We start from the raw sequence: 22,545 nt of genomic DNA, 5'->3' as shown, positions 1-22,545 counted from the left end.
GCTGAAGTGGTATCCTTCAGATCTGAGCTTGAAGACCTCCGTGTACTTTTAAAGGAGGTTTTAGCTACCATGTACGACTCTGATAACTCTGTCGTTGTCAACCCTAAGAAGCCTAGTAAACTTCATAAATACTTTGAGGTTACTTCCTCTGTAGAGGTTTTTCTTGTACCTGACCGTACCACAGAGATTATAGCACAGAAATGGGAGAAACCTGGGATTCCTTTTTCCCCGTCTCCTGTCTTTAAAAAGATGTTTTCTGTTGCTGACCCTATTAAGGAGTCGTGGCAAGCGGTGCCTAAAGTAGAGGGGGCCATTTCTACTCTGGTTAGGAGAACTACTATTTATTTTGAGAATAGCTGCTCCTTTAAGGGCTTATTTGAAGAAAATGTTTGTTCATCACGGTCTCCTATGGCAACTTACCGTGTGTATTGCCGCTGTGATAAGTGCGGCAGCCTATTGGTTCGACGCCTTGTCTGAGTCTCTTCAGGGGGAGACTCCCTTAGAGGAGTTCCAAGTCAGGATTAAGGCTCTTAAGCAAGCCAATTCCTGGGAGCCAAAATATCTGGTTTCGCTGTGCTAGCACGCAGAGCACTGTGGCTGAAATCTTAGTCGGCCAATGTTTCATTTAAGCCTAGGCTTTTGTGGATTCCTTACTAGGATAAGACCTTGTTTGGACCCGGTCTTACAGGAATCATTCTGATATTACAAAGGGCGTCAGAGTAATTTTCATTCCTTTTGTAACTTCAGAGGAAAGTCTTCCCCTTCATCTTTCAAGCAGGAACAGCCCAAGTCTTCTTGGAAACCCAGTCAGTCTTGGAACAAGGGGAAGCAATGTAAGAGACCTGCAGCTGAATCTAAGTCAACATGAAGGGTTTGCCCCCGATCCAGGATGAGATCAAGTAGGGGGGCAGACTTTCTTTAGAGATGTCTCAGATCCCTGGGCTGTGTACATAGTATATCAGTGTTACATCCACCTCTCGAGTATCTGCAGACCAGATAAAAAGAGAAGCATTCTTGTAATGTGTACAGGATCTTTCTCTCCTTGAGTGATAGTTCCAGTACAGGAACAGGCTCTAGGTTTCTGTTCCAATCTGTTTGTGGTTCCCTAAAAAGAGGGAATTTTCCGTCCTATTCTAGACCTGAAGTGTCTAAACAGGTTTCTCAGAGTACCTTCCTTCAAGATGGAAACTATCCGTTCCATTCTTCCTTTTGTGCAAGAGGGTCATTTCATGACGATCATGGACCTGAAGGATGCGTACCTTCATGTTCCCATTCACTGGAATTTTTACAGACTTCTCAGACTCGCCTTTCAGGACAAAGGTTCTGAGAAGTTATTGGGTTTCAGGGAATTGTAGTGTCGCACTGCATGACATATTTGTTCAGGCGCCATGTTTTAACAAGCAAACTCTCACACAAGAGGTCCTGTTGTCTTGTCTACGTTTCCACGGATGGAAAGTGAATCTGGAATGAGTTCCCTTGTTCCGGCTACAGGGTAGTTTCCTTAGGGACCATAATTGATTCACTATCAATGAAAATCTTTCTGACAGAAATCAGAAGTTCCAGAATTCTCCCTTTTGCCTCTCTCTTCAGTCTACTGTTCGGCCATCAGTGGCTCATTACCTTTTGAGAGCTCTGCAATTTTGCTTGCTCAGTCAATAGAACGAGGTCCATGCGGATCTGTCTCAGAGGATAGATCTAGATCAGTCGACAAGAGACTCTCTTGTGGTAGCTTTTTCAGGAACATCTGTCTCAGGGAACATGCTTTCGGAGACTTTCCTGGGTGATTGTGACCACGGACGCCAGCCTGCTGGGCTGAGGAGCAGTCTGGGACTCGTTAAAGACACAGAATCTCTAGACTCGGGAGGGGTCTGCTCTTCCCATAAACATTTTGGAGTTGAGAGTGATTTTTAATGCTCTGATGGCTTGGCCTCAGCTGTCCTTAACACGGTTTATCAGGTTCTAGTCAGAAGGAACTCTGTGTTCCTTAGCCATGAAGGAGGTGGCTTGGATTATCAGTGAGCGGAAGCTCACAATTGCTGTGTATCTGCCCTCCTCAATCCAGGACAACAGGGAAGCGGATTTTCTGAGCAGTCAGACTTTTCATCCCGGGAAGTGGGAATTACATACGGAGGTGTTCTCCAGCTTACCCTCAGATGGGGGGTGCTGGATCTGATGGCATCTCTGCAGAATGCCAAGCTTCCAAGGTATGGTTCAAGGTCAAGGAATCCACAGGCCACTCTGATGCTCTAGTCGTTCCTTGGGATTTCAGGTTGGTTTTCTGGTTTCCTCCGTTTGCTTTCCTTCCAAGAGGCATTGCTCGTATTAAATAGGAGAGAGCGTCAGTGATTCTAATAGCCCCTGGGTGGCCTCGCAGGATCTGGTATGCAGACCTGGTGGAGATGTCGTCTCTCTCACCTTGGAGACTGCCTCTGAGGATGGACCTTCTGATTCAGGGTCACTCCTTCATCCAAATCTTGTTTCTCTGAAGCTGACTGCTTGAAGATTGTTCGTTTAGTTCTGTCTAAGCGTGGTTTTTCATTAAGACCATGATTAGGCTCGCAAGCCTGTTGCTAGAATGAGTTGCCATAAGATATGGCGTAAATATCTTTATTGGTGTGAATCCAAGGACTACTCTCGGAGTGGGTCAGGATTCCTAGGATTTTGTCCTTTCTCCGGGTAGGTCTGGAAAAGGTTTGTCAGTCAGTACCCTGATGGGTCAGATTTCTGCTCTATCTGTTTTGCTACATAAGCGTCTGGCGGATGTGCCAGATGTGCAATCCTTTTGTCAGGCCTTGGTCAGAATCAGGGCTGCGTTTAAGTCAGTTGCTCCTCCTTGGAGCCTTAATCTTGTTTTTTTAAAGTTTTGCAGCGGGCTCCGATTGAGCCAATGCATTCCATATATATTAAGTTGTTATCTTGGAAGGTTTTTTTTTCTTATTGCTATCTCTTCTGCTCAGAGTTTCGGAACTCTCGGCTTGCAGTGTGATTCGCCTTATTTTATCTTTAATGCCGATAAGGCGGTCCTTCGTACTGTTTGGTTTCTTCCCTAAAGTTGTTTTGGACAGAAATATTAATCAGGAAATTGTTGTTCCTTCTCTCTGTCCTAATCCTTTTTTTAATAAGGAACGTTTATTGCACAACTTGGATGTTGTGCGCGCTAAAATTCTACCTACAGGCGATTGAGGATTTTCGCCAGTCTTTTGTCCTGTTTGTTGTTTCTCTGGGAAACGTAAAGGTCAGAAAGCTACTGCTTTTTCTTTTTCTCTCTGGTTGAGAAGTATAATTTGTTTGGCCTATAAGAATGCTGGACAGCAGCTTCCTGAGAGAATTACAGCTCATTCCACTGGGCAGTCTTTTCTTCTTGGGTTTCAAGGATGAAGCTTCTGTGGAACAGATTTGCAAGGCTGCAATTTGGTCTTATCTGTATATTTTTCTCAAATTTTACAAATGTAATAGTTTTGCCTCGGCTAAGGTTTCTTTTGGGAGAAAAGTTCTTCAAGCGGTGGTGCCTTCTGTTTAGGTTAACTGTCTTGACCCTCCCTAATCATCTGTGTCCTCTAGCTTGGGCATTGGTTCCCAACAGTAATTGATGATGTTGTGGACTCACTATATCTTAGGAAAGAAAACAAAATTTATGCTTATCTGATACATTTCTTTCTTTCCGGATATGGTGAGTCGACGGCCCCGTCCTTTATTTTAAGTCAGTTATTTTTTACTAAACCTCAGGAACCTCTACGTCTTGTGTTTATTCCTTTTTTTTTCTTCTGTCGAATGACTGGTGTTTTTGGGAAGGGGAGTGATACTTAACAGCTTGTCTGGGGTGCTCTTTGCCTCTTCCTGCTGGCCAGGAGTGATATTCCCAACAGTAATTGATGATGCCGTGGGCTCACCATATCCGGAAAGAAAGAAATTTATCAGGTAAGCATAAATTTTGTTTTTCGCACAATGTTATACAGAGCCCACCTGTATACTGAATTATTAATTTTTTGCTGAGATCTAGTACAATAATATTACATACCCTTGCAACCGTGTTTAAGGTCTATATCTGAAAATACCTTATATAATGTAAAACACTGTAACAGGTGAGCCAATGTTTTTGGCTCATTATTCAAGACACAATTATAATTTAAGAGATTTATTTATAATTAATCAGATGGCCCTTAAAACCAGCAGTATTTAAGTATTTAGGATTTACTTCTGTAATCCAATTTGCTTTGTTCTCTTCGTACCTGTAAGCCGTTGACAGACGCATATACAGCTCTGGGGAAAAAAAAATTAAAGGGATACTTAACAGCTACTTAAGTTTTTCTGAACTAACTGTTTCTGAGGAATCAAAATAAACTAATACACTGTACTCAATGCTCTATGTTCATCTTATTACAAGCTCTTCAAGAAGACTCCTCATATTTTCTATGCTTATCTACAGCTTTTGTTTTCCTATGAAGGGTGGCATCTTGTAACGTACGTTACTCACAGGCACTGCAGTCACATGACACGTGTGCACCCAAGTCATGTGATGCGCACGGCATTTCTTATACCCTTCATGGGTTAGTATTAAAGGGACATTAAACTGCTGGGTACAACTACAGTATTGGGGTTAGTACTTATCATGCAATTGCTTCCCTCCTGTACCTGCAGCTCTATTAAAGCTGTTCTCTTAGTTTAACGGAATCCAGTTAGTAAAGCTCTGCATTTTATACTGAGCACCGCCATCTTGTAGCTCATGTATTGTTGCATCCCGTGATAGGAGCAGTGCACTTTCATAGATCTGTGATGTTACTGGATTTCTGACAACTGTTCCTTGCACTTCAGTTTAACTCGCATAATAGAGAGCAGAAGCGTTACATTTGTGCTGTTTTTTTTTTTTTTTACACAGTTTAAATATGACGTGAAGATGCAGATATTCACAAACTCATTGTACGGAGGTTATAATAAGAGAATGGCTTTGAAGACAGCTGCAGGTACAGGAGGAAAACAATAGCATGATCAGTAGTAGCCATTCTATTTTAGTTGTATTCAGCTATTTTATGTCCCTTTTAAGCTGAGCTTAGTAAATTTTAGCTTCAACTTTATTTATATGGAACATCAATGCCCCCAGTCAAACACAGGGATCCATCCATTGCTTTATGTAATATATAGTAATGATTCCCAAATTTAGTTTTTTGTAAATACAATCACTATTCACTTCATGATTCACTTTTTTAGCCTCTCTATCGCTGCTGTGTCGTCAGTAACCAACTTAAGAGAAGTTGTTAGCTTCTTGATATAACAGCTTCTTAGTGAACATTTTTCTTATGATTAAACAGGGTGAATGACATGAGGCTTATAGAACCGTGCTGTAAAACTTTAGTTTTTAAAGGGACAGTCTACTCCATAATTTTTATTGTTTTAAAAAATAGATAATCTCTTTATTACCCATACTCCAGATTTGGATAACCAACACGGTTATATTAGTACACTTTTTACCTCTGTGATTACCTTGTATCTAAGCCTCTTCAAACTGCCCCCTTATTTCTGTTCTTTTGACAGACTTGCATTTTAGGCAAGCACTGCTGACTCATACATAACTCCATGGGATTGAGCACAATGTTATCTATATAGCACACATGAACTATCACTGACTGTGAAAAACTGTTAAAATGCACTGAGATAAGAGGTGGCCTTCAAGGGCTTATAAATTTAGCATATGAGCCTACCTAGGTTTAACTTTCAATAAAGAATAACAAGAGAACAAAACAAATTTGATGATAAAAGTCATTTGGAAAGTTGTTTAAAAGTGCATGCCCTATCTGAATCATGAAAGTTTAATTTTGACTAGACTGTCCCTTTAATTAGCCATTTTATGCCCCTTTGGAACCTTTTAGATGAAAGCAGGAGGTTGCCTGGGTTGTACAAGGAGCAGAGATCACTAGTAATTGGATTACACCTAAAATCTTTGTATACAGTTCTGCAGACTGTTGACTACTAAACTAATGCTTTACAAGAACCCCTCTTCTTAATCTTACATTCTTAAGAAAATATGTATTCCTGAATTTCAGGTTCTGGAGATCTGTATACGTGGGGATGGGGTAAGTATGACATTTGTATGGTGTGATGTGTTATCTGACAATACAAGAACATTCATTGGTGTTAGGTTCTTTACTAATTACTCACCAACTTCTTTTAAACCAATATTCATATGTATATTTGTTAATGGTATTCAGTCTTGTCTGCTAAATAAATAAACAAGTCCATTAAGTTCAACCTATACAGACCTTACATGATTTACAATTAAGAATCTGCCAATTGAACATACATTACAAAATTTGAAAGCCTAAACATTTAAAGGGACACTGTAACCAAAAAATTTATTTTATGATTCAGATTGAGCATGAAATTTTAAGCAACTTTCTAATTTACTCCTATTATAAAATTTTCTTCATTCTCGTGGTATCTTTATTTGAAATGCAAGAATGTAAGTTTAGATGCCGGCCCATTTTTGGTGAACAACCTGGGTTGTCCTTGCTGATTGGTGGATACATTCATCCACCAATAAAAAAGTGCTGTCCAGAGTACTGAACCCCAAAAAAAGCTTAGATGCCTTCTTTTTCAAATAAAGATAGCAAGAGAACGAAGAAAAATTGATAATAGGAGTAAATTAGAAAGTTGCTTAAAATTGCATGCTCTTTCTGAATTACAAAATAAATGTTTTGAGTTCAGTGTCCCTTTAACACAAGCAGTCATTTCCCCAAATTCTGTATTAGCTAGAAATGTATCAAACCCATTTTTAAATGTATCTAAGGTATTGACAGTCACTACCTCCTAAGGGAATGAGTTCCACAATTTTATTGCTCTTACCGTGAAAAAATGTTTAGGTTGCTGGAGATGAAATCTGCTTTCCTCTAGCTTCAAATTGCAAACACTTGTCACAAACAACTGCCTTAGAATAATCTGTATATGGGCCTTGAATACAGGTGGCCCTCGTTTTACAACGGTTCAATTTACACCGTTTCAGAATAACAACCTTTTTTTCCAGTCATGTGACTGCTATTGAAAAGCATTGAGAAGTGCATTTATTAAAATAGCCAGTAGGTGGAGCTGTCCGCTTGTGTTGCAGCAAAGCCAAGCAAGCTGAAATTAATCAGTTTAACCAGACCTGAGCTATCTAGCAGATTTCAAAAGAACAAGATCTTCCTGTCTATAAATCAGTCCAGATTGGAATGCATAGAAATAACTATTTATTATAAGTGAAGTCTGTTTTGTGTGATTATTTTATTAGGTTTCTAATGCTGTTTAGCAAATGTTTTTGTTCATTTAACTTAGTTTAATTATATAGTCTGTGTTGTGTGATTATTTTATTAGGTTTATAATGCTGTTTAGCATTTAAAGTCTTCATTTCAAAGCTTTAAAAAGAATGTATTAGGCATTACTTATGAAAATTTTGAGAGGGGCCTGGAACCTATCTCCCTCACTTCCCATTGACTTACATTATAAACTGGGTTTCAATTTACAACGGTTTCGGTTTACAACCATTCCTTCTGGAACCTAACCCCGGCGTAAACTGAGGGCTACCTGTATATTTATATAAAGTATTCATATCACCACCCAAGCTCCTTTTTTTCTAGAGTAAACAAACCCAATTTGGCTAACCTATCTTCATAGTTTAAATCCTCCTTTCCCCTTATTCATTTTGTGGCCCTTTTCTGAATTTTTACTAATTCTGCAATGTCCCTTTTTAAAACTGGTCCCCAGAACTGCATATTAAAAGGATATGAAACTTAAAGGACCACTGTAAGTAAATATTTTCTATGCCTGTTACTAACTACCCCAAATACGCTTTTTATCAATAGCATTTCATTAACATATCTCTACCGTATATCAGAAATCTTGTCTGCAAATTTAATTGTTTTCCAAACCCACTCTGTGGGTATCCTTTGCTCTGTACCAATCCGTTTACAATACCTAGGTTTCAAAATGGCGCTTTAAACACAATTTCATTGGTTTAAGTATTTTGAACATGCAGTGCTGAAAATAGCAGGCAGGATAACGTGACATCATCGGCGAATAAAAGATATAACTTTTAGAACGTTATGAAACTTCGTTTTGGAGAAAATATAGGTCAGTAGGTTTTAATTAATGTTTATTAACTTTAATATGTTAGTTGTTTGGCTTAAAAATTATAACAGAAAGTAATCCTTTAATTGTTTCTTCAGACAGAAATTAAGCTTAGGCGTGTGCACGTGTTGGGAGCACTATATGGCAGCAGTTTTGCAAGAAAGTTATCCATTTGCAAGAGCACTAGATGGTAGCACTATTATCTGCCATGTAGTGCTCCAGATACCTAACTACGTATCTCTTTAACACAGAATACCATAGGAACTAAGCAAATTTGCTAATAGAAGTAAATTTAAATATTTAGTTTAAATGGTATGCTCTGTCTGAATAGCTCATATCCCTTTACCAGAGATTTATATAGCAGTTATCTGAACTGGAGCACAGCTTAAATAATCAGCTGATTAGTAAACATAGTTATTTTACCTGCTCTCATCTAAGGTAATCCTAAAAACCTGGACCGTTGGGGAGGCCTGAGGACAGGTTTGAAAACCAGTGGTATAGTTCAATTTAAATGATAGCCTGCTTGTTTGTAAATCCAAAATGTAGAACCGTACGTTTACCAATATTAAATCTTATTTACCATTTACTAGCCCATTCATTGTGCTGATTTTATTTAGTTCTGAAAATTGTGGCTTTTCTATCTCTCAGATCTGGAAGAGCATACTACAGGCTCTTTGATGCTAACCCTGATACATGTGTTTCCCTAATTGGCTTTAACAGATAAGAATTGCAAAACTATTCACTTTATACTAACATAATTGCCTTATCTGTAGAATCAATTACCAAACGAGTCAAGTGGTGGGGGGAGTTTGGCTATTGAAAAACATATGCAGCAAATATAGAAAGCAAAAAAACTAAATCTTAAATGCCCACTTAATGAAGTGCTCTAAAAAATTGTAATTATCTGTAAAATTGTGAGTTCATTAGGACAATTTGTTTTAATCTGGTGGTATGAAAAAATATGTATTGGTATTTCTTTCCTAAGATATGGTGAGTCCACAACGTCATCAATTACTAGTGGGATATCACTCCTGGCCAGCAGGAGGAGGCAAAGAGTACCACAGCAAAGCTGTTAAGTGTCATTCGCCTACCCATAATCCCTAGTCATTCTCTTTGCCTCTGTTAATGGAGGAGGTGAAATTTTGGTGTCTGAAGAAAATTGGATTTCTTTTGCTACAAGCAAGATTTTGGGTATAGCCGTAGTCCACATCAATCTCTTTAGTAGAGTAGTGGTGGCTTTAAAGCAGTTAGGAACTAGTAAGGTGGGCCTTGCTGCGTATTCCTAACATGTTGCTGCCCTAGTACAGAAAGCCAGAGTAGGATTGCTCTGATCTTTCTTTTTTTCACAGGCCTGTGTAAGGTGTGGCTTCCTTTCACGCTGTGTAAGCTGTCCTCCTGCCAGACAGCTATTTGTGCAGGTAAGTGCCTGTGGTCTTCTGGGGCTAGGAGGCTGGCACTGAAGGGGTTAATCTAAGACTCCTTGCATCATTCTAGGGACTAGAATCCTGAGTTCAGGGTCATTATAGGCAGTGGGCAGACAAACTGTATATGTGCCTTTAGAGACTGGGGTTTAAACTCCTTTATGGCAAGGAAGGAGTTAACCCATATCGTTGGCTCAGTAGATTTATTGATCAGAGGACACTTAGTTCATGTAGTAAACGCAAGAGGAATATTATATGTGAACGTAGTGTTTTGAGACTTTGTTTAAAAAGAGATTGCATCTGTTGCGATATATTTAGCCGATGCGACTCAGTAGCTGTTTTGTGGTCCTCTTCTGGCATTAAGTGCACGTTTTAGATGTGGCGCAGCTTTACAGGCCGGTCACGTTTTCCTTGGTTTTGCTCCTTCATAGTTCTTCTGAAACAATTGTGGCCACAGCTCGATGTGAAGGCAGCAAGCAGGAGCAGTCCAGCTTTAAATCCTCTCGCTCTTTTGCAAAGGTAGGCTGAGGTGTAGAGGTGCAGTTTAGGGGTTAAAGTACATTTAATTTTGCTGCCTAAAATCCTTTACCTTCTTGGGGATTAAGCATACTCGCTGAGAGGGCACAATTTGACTTTCTAGCTAAAGTCTATATATTACTGTTGGTTTTTTCTTAAAGTAACAGTACTTTAAAAAAAAAAAATATATATATATATATATAGTTACCAAATCCTTGTACCTTTAATGGGACAGGAAGCTGTTCTTATGGACAGGTGTCTGCTTTGTTTGGATAATTTAATTGTGTTGCCCTTGCAATTCTGTTCTTCATGCATAGATAGGACTTAAAGGGACACTCAGGTTAAATTAAATGTTCACGATTCAGATACATCATGTAATTTTAAACAACTTTCCAATTTACTTCCAATAAAAAAAATGTGCACAGTCTTTTATATTTACAATTTTTGAGTCACCAGATCCTACTGAGCATGTGCAAGAATTCACAGACTATACGTATATGCATTTGTGATTGGCTGATTGCTATCACATGGTACAAGGAAAGTGGAAATATACATAACTTTGAAATTTGTTATAAAAGAATCTACTACTCATTTGAAGTTCAGACTAAATGCTATTGCATTGTCTTGTTATCTTGCATTTGTTGATTATGCAAATCTAATGTGTTGACTGGTCCTTTAACAGTATAAAGATAAACTTTTTGTTTATGAGCCAACAGTCTCAGGATGATGCTGTTCAAATGCCACAGCTTTCTCCTCTCATGTCCCTAGCCTCTATGGCATCACATGCAGTGCCCTGCGGTTCCTCTCAACCTCCTGGAAGAGTTTATTTGCAAGCAGAAATTGCTGCCCAGGTATCTTCGGCGGTATCTGCGGAATTAGCTGCTATTCCTATACTTCAAGGAAAACGCAAGAGGAAAATTAGAGATTCAAATAGTAAGGTTTCTGCTCCAGCTTCTGCTACTCAAGTTGCCCTTTCTGATAAATCTGATGCAGAATATACGTCGGTAGCTTCTAAAGGGGGGGAGATCTCAGATTCAGACAGATTCTTCTGATGCTGAAGTTGTATCCTTCAGATTTAAGCTTGAACACCTTCATGTACTGTTAAAGGAGGTTTTAGCTACTTTGGACAACTCCGATACTCCTATCGTTGTCGACCCTAAGAAAGCAAGTAAACTTAATAAATACTTTGAGTTTCCTTCATCAGTTGAGGTGTTTCCTGTGCCAGACCATGCTACGGAGATTATAGCACAGGAATGGGAGAACCAGGGGTACCTTTTTCCCCGTCTCCTGTCTTTAAGAAGATGTTACTCCATTAAGGAGTCATGGCACATGGTGCCTAAGGTAGAAGGGGCCATTTCTACTCTGGCAAAGAGAAATACTATTCCTATTGAGTATAGCTGCTCCTTTAAGGATCCAATGGACAAAAAGCTGGAGGTTTATTTGAAAAAGATGTATGTCCATCAAGGTCTCCAATGGCAACCTGCAGTGTGTATTGCCACTGTGTCAAGTGCGGTATCCTATTGGTTTGAAGCCTTATCTGATTCTCTTCAGGAAGAAACTCCCTTAGAGGAGATTCAGGACAGGATTAAAGCTCTTTAATTAGCCAATTCCTTTATTTCTGATGCTACCATGCAGGTTATTAAAGGGACATAATACTCTGACAGGAAAATATCACCTGAGCATCTCTATGTAAAAAAGGAAGATATTTTACTTCACAATCTCCTCAGCTCAGCAGAGTAAGTTCTGTGTAAATAGTTATACTCCGCTGCTGCCCAGCTGCAGGTAAAAAAAAAATCATGAAGAAATGAACTGCAGCCAATCAGCTTCAACAGTGCTGAGGTCATGAACTCTTTTACTGTGATCTCATGAGATTTGACTTAAATCTCATGAGATTTCATAGTATACTTCCTTTAAACTGAATAGGGAAATAACATGAGAGTGCACGAGGCTCAACCCCTTAGCTGTCCCGGGACAGACATACTGATTTGCTGCTTAGAAGTCCTTTACAGTAGAACTTTTGAGGTAAATTATCTTTCTTTTTTACATAGAGATGTTCAGGTGATATTTTCTAGTCCGCTTTTTACAGCTATGCTGCATCACTTTCAAGTGTTTCAACATTTGGGTATTATGGCCCTTTAAGCTGGAAGCCAAGATATCTGGCTTTGCTGTGTTTGCTTGCAGGGCATTGTGACTGAAATCTTGGTCAGCCGATGTTACCTCTAAGTCCAAGCTTCTGACAATTCCTTGCAAGGGTAAGACCTTGTTTGGACCTGGTCTGGCAGAAATAATTTCTGATATTACTGGTGGAAAAGGGTCTTTTCTAACACAAGATAAGAAGAATAGACCTAAAGGACGTCGGAGTAATTTTCGTTCCTTTCGTAACTTTAAGGGAAGGTCTTCCCCTTCTGCTCCCAAGCAGGAACAGTCCAAGTCTTCCTGGAAGCCTAATCCGGCTTGGAACAAGGGTAAACAACTAAAGAAGCCCATAACTGAGTCTAAATCAGCATGAAGGGTTTGCCCCCGATCCGGGATTGGATCAAGTGGGGGGCAGACTTTCTCAGTTTTCTCGGGCATGGATATGAGATGTCCCAGATCCCTGGGCTGTGGACATAGTATTACAAAATAGATTTCAAGGCCTTTCCTCTCGGGGCAGGTTTCTCCTCTCAAGGTTATCTGAAGATCAGATAAAAAGAGAGGCATTCTTGAAATGTGTTCAGGATCTTTCCTCCCTGGGAGTGATAGTTCCAGTTCCTGTAGAGGAATAGGGCCTAGGTTTCTATTCAAATCTGTTCATGGTTACCAAAAAAGAGGGATCTTTCAGACCTATATTAGACCTGAAGTATCTAAACAAGTTTCTCAGAGTACCGTCCTTCAAAATGGAAACCATTTGTTCCATTCTTCCTTTGGTCCAAGAGGGTCAGTTCATGACGACCATAGACCTGAAGGATGCTTATCTTCATGTTCCCATCCACAGGGATCAGCACAAGTTCCTGAGATTCTCCTTTCTAGACAAATACTTTCAGTTTGTGGCTCTTCCATTTGGCCTTGCCACAGCTCCCAGCATTCTCTCAAAGGTTCTGGGGTTCTCTTGGCAGTGGTCAGGGCTCGGGAAATTGCAGTGGCACACTACCTGGATGACATTTTTTTTTCAGGAGCCATATTTTCAACAAGCAAACTCTCATACAGAGATCTTGTTGTCTTTTCTACGTTAACACGGATGGAAAGTGAATCTGCAAAAAAGTTCCCTTGTTCCAGCTACAAGGGTGGTTTCCTTAGGGACCATAATAGATTCTCTATCTATGGAAATTGTTTCTGACGGAGGTCAGAAAATCCAAGATTCTCTCCTCTTGCCTCTGCAGTCTATTGTTCGGCCATCAGTGGCTCAATGTATGGAGGTAATTGGTCTGATGGTCGCTGCCATGGACATCATTCTCTTTGCTCGATTCCATTTGAGAGCTCTGCAGTTATGCATGCTCAGTCAATGGAACGGGGACCATTCGGATCTGTCTCAGAGGATAGATCTAGATCAATCAACAAGAGACTCTCTTCTGTGGTGGCTTTCTCAGGAGCAGCTATCTCTAAACACATGCTTCTGGAGACCTTCCTGTATGATTGTAACCACGGACGCCAGCCTGCTGGGCTGGGGAGCAGTTTGGGGCTCGTTAAAGACGCAGGGACTATGGACTTGGGAGGAGTCTGCTCTCCCCAAAAAAAATCTTGAAGTTGAGAGCGATTTACAATGCTCTGATGGCTTGGCCTCAGTTGTCCTTAGCCCGGTTTATTAGGTTCCAGTTGGACAATATCACCTCAGTGGCTTACATCAACCACCAGGGAGGAATTCGGAGTTCCTTAGCCATGAAGGAGGTGGCTCAGATTGTTCAGTGGGCAGAAGCTCACAATTTCTGTGTCTCTGCCATCCACATTCCAGGTGTGGACAACTGGGAAGCGGATTTCCTGAGCAGACAGACATTTCATCCCAGGGAGTGAGCACTCCATCCGGAGGTGTTCTCCAGGTTAACCCTCAAATGGGGGATGCCGGAGTTGGATCTGATGGCGTCTCGGCAGAACGCCAAGCTTCCAAGGTACGGCTCAAGGTCAAGAGATCCGCAGGCCGCCCTGCTAGATGCTCTGGCGGTTCCTTGGGATTTCAGTTTGGCATATGTTTCCTCCATTAGCTCTTCTTCCACGAGTCATTGCTCGTATCAAACAGGAGAGAGCATCAGTAATTCTAATAGCTCCTGCGTGGCCTCGCAGGATCTGGTAATCATACCTAGTGAAGATGTCATGTCTTCCACCTTGGAGATTGCCTCTGAGGAAGGACCTTCTAACTCAGGGTCTATTCCTTCATCCAAATCTCGCTTCTCTGAAGCTGACTGCTTGGAGTTTAAACGCTTAGTTCTGTCTAAGCGGGGTTTTTCTGAGTCTGTCATTGAGACCATGATCCAGGCTTGCATGCCTGTTACTAGGAGGATTTACCATAAGATATGGCGTAAATACCTTTATTGGTGCAAATCCAAGGGCTACTCTTGGAGTAGGGTCAGGATTCCTAGGATTTTATCCTTTCTTCAGGATGGTCTGGAGAAAGGATTGTCGGACAGTTCTCTGAAGGGTCAGATTTCTGTCTTCTATATTTTGCTGCACAAACGTCTGGCGGATGTGCCAGATGTTCAGTCTTTTTGTCAGGCCCTGGTTAGGATCAGGCCTGTGTTTAAATCATCCTTTGAGTCTTAATCTTGTTCTTAAAGTTTTGCAGCAGGCTCCGTTTGAGCCAATGCATTCCATAGATAATAAGTTGTTATCTTGGAAGGTTTTGTTTCTTATTGCTATCTCTTCTGCTCGGAGAGTCTTGAAACTCTGTTTTGCAGTGTGAGTCTTTTTATCTTATCTTTCATGCTGATAAGGCGTTTCTTCGTGCTAAGTTGGGTGGTTTCTGATAGAAATATTAATCAGGAAATTGTTCCTTCTCTATGTCCTAATCCTTCTTCTCATAAGGAACGTTTGTTGCACAACCTGGATGTTGTGTGTGCTCTAAAATTCTACCTACAGATGACTAAGATTTTTCTTCAGTCCTCTGCCCTGTTTGTTTCTCTGGAAAGCGTAAAGGTCAGAAAGCTACTGCTACTTCTCTTTCTCTCTGGTTGAGAAGCATGATCCGTTTTGCTTATGAGTCTGCTGGACAGCATCCTCCTGAGAGAATTACAGCTCATTCCAGTAGGGCTGTCGGCTGTTCTTAGGCTTTCAAAAATGAAGCTTCTGTGGAACAGATTTGCAAGGCTGCAACTTGGTCCTCTTTGTATACTTTTTCCATATTTTCCAAATTTTATACTTTTGCCTCGGCTGAGGCTTGTTTTGGGAGAAAGGTTCTTCAAGCGGTGGTGCCTTCTGTTTAGGTCTGCCTGTTTTGTTCTCCCTCCCTATTTATCTGTGTCCTCTAGTTTGAGTATTGGTTCCCACTAGTAATTGAGGACGTAGTGGACTCACCATATCTTAGGAAAGAAAACAAAATGTATGCTTACCTGATAAATGTCTTTCTTTCCGGATATGGAGAGTCCACGACCCCACCCTTTATTAAGACAGTTATTTTTGATTAAACCTCAGGCACCACTACACCTTTTGTGTTATCCCTTCTTTCGATTTTCCTTCTGTCAAATGACTGGGGATTATGGGCAGGCGAGTGACACTTAACAGCTTTGCTGTGGTGCTCTTTGCCTCCTCCTGCTGGCCAGGAGTGATATCCCACTAGTAATTGATGACGTTGTGGACTTGCCATATCCGGAAAGAAAGAAATTTATCAGGTAAGCATAAATTTTGTTTTTTTGTTGCTGCAAAATCTTAATCCTAATGTAACACCATTAAATAAACTAGGACACGGCTAATTGCTTTCAAAATTTGAATAATTAGTTGAAAGTCAAGCTGACACCAATTTGTTGCATAATCAAATATTAAAAACACCTAGAAAGCCCCAGAGTATGTTAGAAAGGCTATATAAACAGCTGCACCATGAAGACAAGCTAAGCGCACAAGACGTCTGTGGAGAGATCTGAACGTCGTTACTAATTTGTAAAGGATGATAAACTAATGCCAAAATCATTCATGTCTTGACAGTATGAAAGGGATATAAAAGTGCAAAAAGAAAAAGCTGTAATTTTTAGAACATTTTATTATTGTACTGTTGCTTGTATTTAACTGTGTGTCTAACACATAGTTAAAGTATATTCCAGAGAAGCAATGCATGACTGGTAGCTAGCTGAGCACATCTAGTAAGCCAGTGGCACATTTGTGTAGCCACTAAACACCAGCTAGCTCCCAGTAATGCATTGCTACATGAGTATGTGTTCACATAATTTTTCAACAATGGATATCAAAAGAACAAAGTGAAATTGAAAACAAAAGTGAATTTATAAGTTTCTTAAAATTACATGTTCTATCTGAATCAGTTTAATTTTATTTTTCCTATTTGTTTAACTTTTCAAAAATTATATTTTTAATTTTAATCTCCATGAGAATAATTTAAATTGATGGTAAAATGATGTTTTAATATCAGGTCTGGAGTCTAGGTGATAGTTGTTGATATTTTAGATATACTTTAATTGATCACTCCGGCCGCCCACTTCATGTTTAAAAAAAAAAAACGTATTTTGAGATAGCGATAACCCAAATCATGCTTAATGTTGAAAATCACGATTGCGTTTTCGCATTCCTCTATAGAAGTCAAAAGAGATAATAAAAGTGGAAAAAATGTAACACTCACTCTCTCATGCAAACACTATAGCATTTTCACAATTACGCTAACCTGACATGAATTTTTTGGGACTTCATTGATTTATAGCGCGGTCTTGCAACCAGTGTTGAGACTGCTCTATTCCACAAAGCCTGCTGGAGGGAGGGCATTAATAGCGTTTTCTTGCTAGACTTGTGCTATTATGTCCTGAAAAAAACCTTAACGACCAGTGACATACAGGGTACATTGTGGTCATTAAGGGGTTAAACATATCGATATACATGCAAATTCATCTTTAGCAATGTATCTGTATGTATCTCTATGTTAAAGTACTTTGGCGGCTTTTATTTCCCTAACACCTGAGATCTCATATCTTTGAGCCCTTTTTTGTGCAATATTTTTGTTGAATAATTCTGATTATATGGTGTTATGAGTGTAAGTGTACTTTGTAATGTATTTTTTAGTATCGGAAAACAGTTAACCACAGCTCTAAAATTGAAGTAAGGATTGAAACGTAAATTGCGCTAGTGCAATCACAATTTTGCTCAATTTGTAATATCAGCACAATTAAAAATGCTTGCGAAAAAGACGATATCACTTGTGCAAAACCGTTTGCGTCTCACTTGTATCCTAGCCCTTTATCTTTGTATAAAATGGCTATAAACAAACACTGTTGCCATAGAATGCTTGACGCATGCACGCTCCAGAGCTTCTTATCAGCCTACCTAGATTCACTCTTAAAGGATATCAAGAGAACAAATCAAATGTGATATTAAAAGTAACATGGAAGTTGTTTAAAATCACATGCTCTATATGAACCATGAAAGATTAATTTTGCCTTTACTTTCCCTTTTGTGAGCAAGCTTTTTGTATACTGGGTTAAACCTCATTGTGCAGCTACATGCACCACCTCTGAGGTAATATAGCTAAAGATTTTTTAGAACAAATCAGAGAGAACGTTTTGGAAAAGCATCTATCGGTGTGCAGCTATAAAAACAAACAGAATTAATATTCAGAACTTTCCCTGGAACATGGTTATTATTAAAAAAGGAAGAAATAATGTGATGGAACAAAAAACAAACAAACCTAGAGCAGGCCGTATCTTACCTCCAGCGCCATCCTGGCTCTTGCTCATATTAAATATATATATATATATATATATATATATATATATATATATATATATATATATAAAAATAAATCCACTTACTTGAAGAAATCAAGATGAGGTAAGTGCCACATGTTGGTACAGATGATAACAGATTGTAATGGCTGCCTTCTTGTCTCCTTGGGTACAGTAAAAAAACTCTTCTGTTTTTACTTTATTTTAGAATCGCCTTTATCTGGTTTAATACACTCATAGAGGAAAGGAGGAGAGGGTACAAAACATAGTACTCTTTATTAAAGTAGTAAATTAAAATATAAACTTACTCAAACAAACCCCAATCAGAATGAGGTAAGTGTATGGGTGTATATTTTAATACTACTTAAATAAACAGTATTATGCTCTGTACCCTCTTCTTTCCTCTTCGAGTGTATTACACGTGGCACTTATCCCATTTTGATTGAGGTTTTTTCAAGTAAGTGGATTTCTTTTGGGGGGTATATAGAAGACAAGTATTCTGAAATTACACTTTAGGGTTAACCTTACCCTTGTTTGAGGATTTTCTTGGCTGCTAGCACATAGGATTATTGAACACACATATATATTAATTTATAAACACAATCAGCTGTTGTATAGGAGAAATATTAGCCAGTCACAGCTATATATTTTAAGTCTTTCATTCTAAGTTTGACATGTTGATGTCCACATTCCTCGTAGATTGCAAAAGATAACAACTTGCAATCTATTTTAAAATGTCATTCTATGATCCCTGGTGGCAGCATGATGTGTGACACACAGGCATTTGCTTAGTTTTTCTGGTGTTGATAGAGGGGCTATCTTCTGGAGCACATATCTTGGTCCTGTGTCACATCAAGGGACTTGTGACCCTTTTTTCAATTCACCTGCAGCACGACCACAAAGTAATTTTAGCTGACGGAGATATAGAGACAAGTCATCCATTGTTTGAAAATGGACAAGCTTGAAATTGTGAAATGGTATTCACTTACACCACTGCTAATTTAAAATTCAGTCATTTCTATTGCATTGTCTTTTTGTTGTGCACTTGTCGATTATGCAATTCTACTGTATTTAATATGAAAGATGGTAGTACTCTCTTTAAAGAAACATTAAACTACTGGGTACAACTACAGTAGCAGGTTTACTACTCACCATGCAGTTGTTTTCCCTCTTGCGCCTGCAGTTTACTAGATGACGCCATCTTGAAATTTAGGGGCTGATATATCAAGGTCCGAATGACCCCTGATTTGCAGTTAAGAAGCCACGTTCTTAAGACCGCTGCTCCTTAACTTGTCTGCCTGGTCTGAGGCTGCAGACCTCAATCTGTCCAATCCTATACGATCGGGTTGATTGACACCCCCTGCTGCAGGGGACGGCATTGCACAAGCAATTCACCAGAACTGCTTGTGCAATGTTAAATGCCAACAGCATATGCTGTCGGCATTCAGCGATGTCGGGCTGACATGATCCGCTGAGCGGATCATGTCGGACAGGCAGTTGATAAATTGGCCCCTTTGTGTTCTTGTACTTAGTGACTAAATCAGTACACAGTCACAGTTCAGTGATATGGTCTTCTTGACAAGCCATATCATGTATTTCAGTTTTTGCTAAATATTTGTTACTTCTAAACTGAAAAAATATAGCTCTCCTGCTTTATGCAAGTTAACCCAAATTCAAGGTACTGCTGTCAAAAACCACTAATCTGTAAACGTGCACTGCTTCTGTCACACAATTTAACAATACTCATGTCCCAAGATGGCTGCTCCCAGTATAAAGTTACAGAGCTTTACCAACTGGATTCTGTAATGGGTTAAAATAAGAGAATGGCTTTAAAGACAGCTGCATGTACAAAAGGAAAAACACTAGCATGAGTAGTATTATCCCTTATGCTGTAGTTGTACTTAGCTGTTTAATGTCCCATTAAAATAAGAAGTCTAGTTACCCTCTAGATATTAGGTGGTTGCCATACAAATTGCACTCACTTATTTACTAGGTGTCTTTTTGGCCTCTAATGGTACCCTACACCCCCTTATATGCACTAAAATGGCAGAGGTCCCTCTGTATAATGAAGGTTTACATGCTCTGGTGATCACCATGGTAACAGTATTTACCTGATAGAGTATTGTATTTTGCATTGTTTCTTCTATTGCAAAAGCTGATTTAAAGGGACAGTCTAGTCAAAATTAAACTTTCATGATTCAGATAGGTCATGCAATTTTAAACAACTTTCCAATTTACTTTAATCAACAAATTTGCTTTGTTCTCTTGGTATTCTTTTTTGAAAGCTTAACCTATGTAGGCTCAAACTGATTTCTAAACCGTTGAAGGCCGCCTCTTATCTCAGTGCCTTTTGACAGTTTTTCACAGTTAGACAGTGCTAGTCATGTGTGTCATATAGATAACATTGTGCTCACTTTTGTGGAGTTATTTAGGAATCGGCACCGACTGGCTACAATGCAAGTCTGTCAAAAGAACTGAGATAAGGGGGCAATCTGCAGAGGCTTAGATACAAGGCAATCAGAGGTAATAAGTGTATTAATATCACAGTGTTGGTTATGCAAAACTAGGGGATGAGTAATAAAGGGATTATCTATCTTTTTAAACAATAAAAATTAAAGTAGACTCTCCCTTTAAATGTTTCTACAGAAAGCATTGCATTAGCTCATGTTTGTATTCCTTCATTTGTCATAAAAAAAATGATGTTGATTATGTTACAGTATTGAATTAATTTATGGCTACAGCATAATACGGATAACATAGTGACTTAAAGTGATTGTACATTTTAATGAATTATTGGCCAGTATCTAAAATATTCGGCACTTTAATTCATTAAACTTTATAATTACGCTTCTATTTTAAAATATTTACCATTGCGTTATGGTAAACATACTGCCGATCCTCCGCCTGCATCTCCTACTGTATTTAGCATATTGATGACAAATCAAGCGTCCTCCAATCGAGCTGGACACCAAAGGGAGCACACAACGATTGGAGGAAGCCTGATTCGTTATCGATATGCTACATACAGTAGGAGATGCGGGCAGAGGATCAGCGTTATGTTAACCATAATGCAATGGCAAATATTTTTAAAAATAAGCGCTGTAAAGTTTAATGAATTAAAGTGCCCCTGTTTTTTAAGATTATTTTAGATAGTGGGCAGTAATTCATTAAACTTTAGAATCACTTTAAAGATCTATAGGACATTTGTAAGAATTGATGGAATCATGTTTTTAATAAATATATATATAAATATTTTGGCACTTCCCCCTAACTCTAGGTAAATATGGACAGCTCGGCCATGGGAATACAATGAGTTTGGACCATCCACAACGTGTGGAATATTTTTCTCAGAATCAACTTTGTGTTAAAGAGGTGTCTTGTAAACATTGGAAGACTTATGTACGGTGCCATCAGAAAATTATTTCAGCAGGGCTGAACCATAATGATAATGGTGCTACAATATGAGATCCATAGAAGGCCAAAGCAGAGGAGGACAATTTACAGATATGAAATTTCTGAACCCCCCCCTTTTTTTTATTTTAAGGATGGAGATTTGAACAGACTTGAAGAAAAGCTGAATTTTAATTAAACATTTGTTTTTATATTGAAATTTTTTTTTTGAAATATACATAAAGTATGTTGCTAAACCTCATATTATTGATTTACTTTTTTTTTCTGAGTGCAATGTATTTATGCTATGTATTTGTGAAAATAAGTTTTGTTTACTATGCCAGATATAATAGAGCTTGGCCTAAAGAAAACTTTGCAGTTATACTTTGCTTTTGGAATGGCCTAGAAAATGCATGCTTATTTCTCAGATGTCATAAGACCAAGCAACCATTATGTTGTCATATGATTAATGAATACAACCATAGTAATCCTACTTTATTCTTTATCCATGTTTTTGCTGCAGAAACGTGTTTTGGTTTTTCTCCAGGATGCTCGAGTGTTACATTTTGGGGATTTACAAGATAGACCATTGCATAAGCCAAACACTTTTGGGACTAGAAACAAATTTCACCTTTTTTCCTCATCCAAACTTCCACAAGTAATAATTTCCCCACTTAGACTAAATACATATTGACCATATTGCCTTTCTTATACAAAAATGGGCAGTGAAATAAGCTCTGCCCAACAGTTTTTTTTTTAAATAAATAATAAATATAAGGCCAATTTTGCCTAGAAAAAATAAGACACTTATTTGTTGCTTGCCATAATTTTGAAAGCAGAAGGCATTAATCTGTTCAGAGATTGCCTTGTAGAAAACTGGTTAGTCAGGTATCACAGATGCTTAGCCTAAAGAGACATGAAACCCAAAATCTTTCTGTCATGATTCAGACAGAACATACAATTTTAAACAACTTTGCTTCTATTATTAGATTTGCTTAATTCTCTTGTTATACTTTGTTGAAGGAGCAGCATTACTGGGATCTAGCGAAACACGTTGGGTGAACCAATGACACAACATATATGTGCAACTACCAATCAGCAGCTAGCTTTCAGTGGTGCACCTGAAGCCTACATACTGTAGGTATGCTTTTCAACAAAGTTTACCAAGAGAGCAAATTAAATAATAGAAGTAAATTGGGAAGTTGTTCAAATTTGCATGCTCTGTCGGAATCATGAAATATAATTTTTGGGTTTCATGTCCTTTAATACCATGGATTCAC

General features: G+C 38.9%; 1 protein-coding gene across 1 annotated transcript in view; it reads left to right on the top strand.

Moving 5' to 3' along the window:
- RCCD1 (RCC1 domain containing 1) overlaps positions 1 to 21,527 on the top strand; it is a 53,626-nt gene extending 32,099 nt beyond the window's left edge. The window contains exons 7-8 of the mRNA XM_053717711.1: positions 6,039 to 6,068; positions 21,153 to 21,527. Of these exons, the coding sequence (XP_053573686.1) occupies positions 6,039 to 6,068; positions 21,153 to 21,340 (218 nt within the window). The 3' untranslated portion in view covers positions 21,341 to 21,527. The remainder of the gene's footprint in view (positions 1 to 6,038; positions 6,069 to 21,152) is intronic.
- The last annotated feature ends 1,018 nt before the right edge of the window (positions 21,528 to 22,545 follow it).

Source organism: Bombina bombina, chromosome 6, assembly GCF_027579735.1.
Source record: "Bombina bombina isolate aBomBom1 chromosome 6, aBomBom1.pri, whole genome shotgun sequence".
Taxonomy (NCBI): Eukaryota; Metazoa; Chordata; class Amphibia; order Anura; family Bombinatoridae; genus Bombina; species Bombina bombina.
The sequence above is the reverse complement of the archived record's forward strand: the minus strand, read 5'-3'. Positions and strand labels throughout refer to the sequence as shown.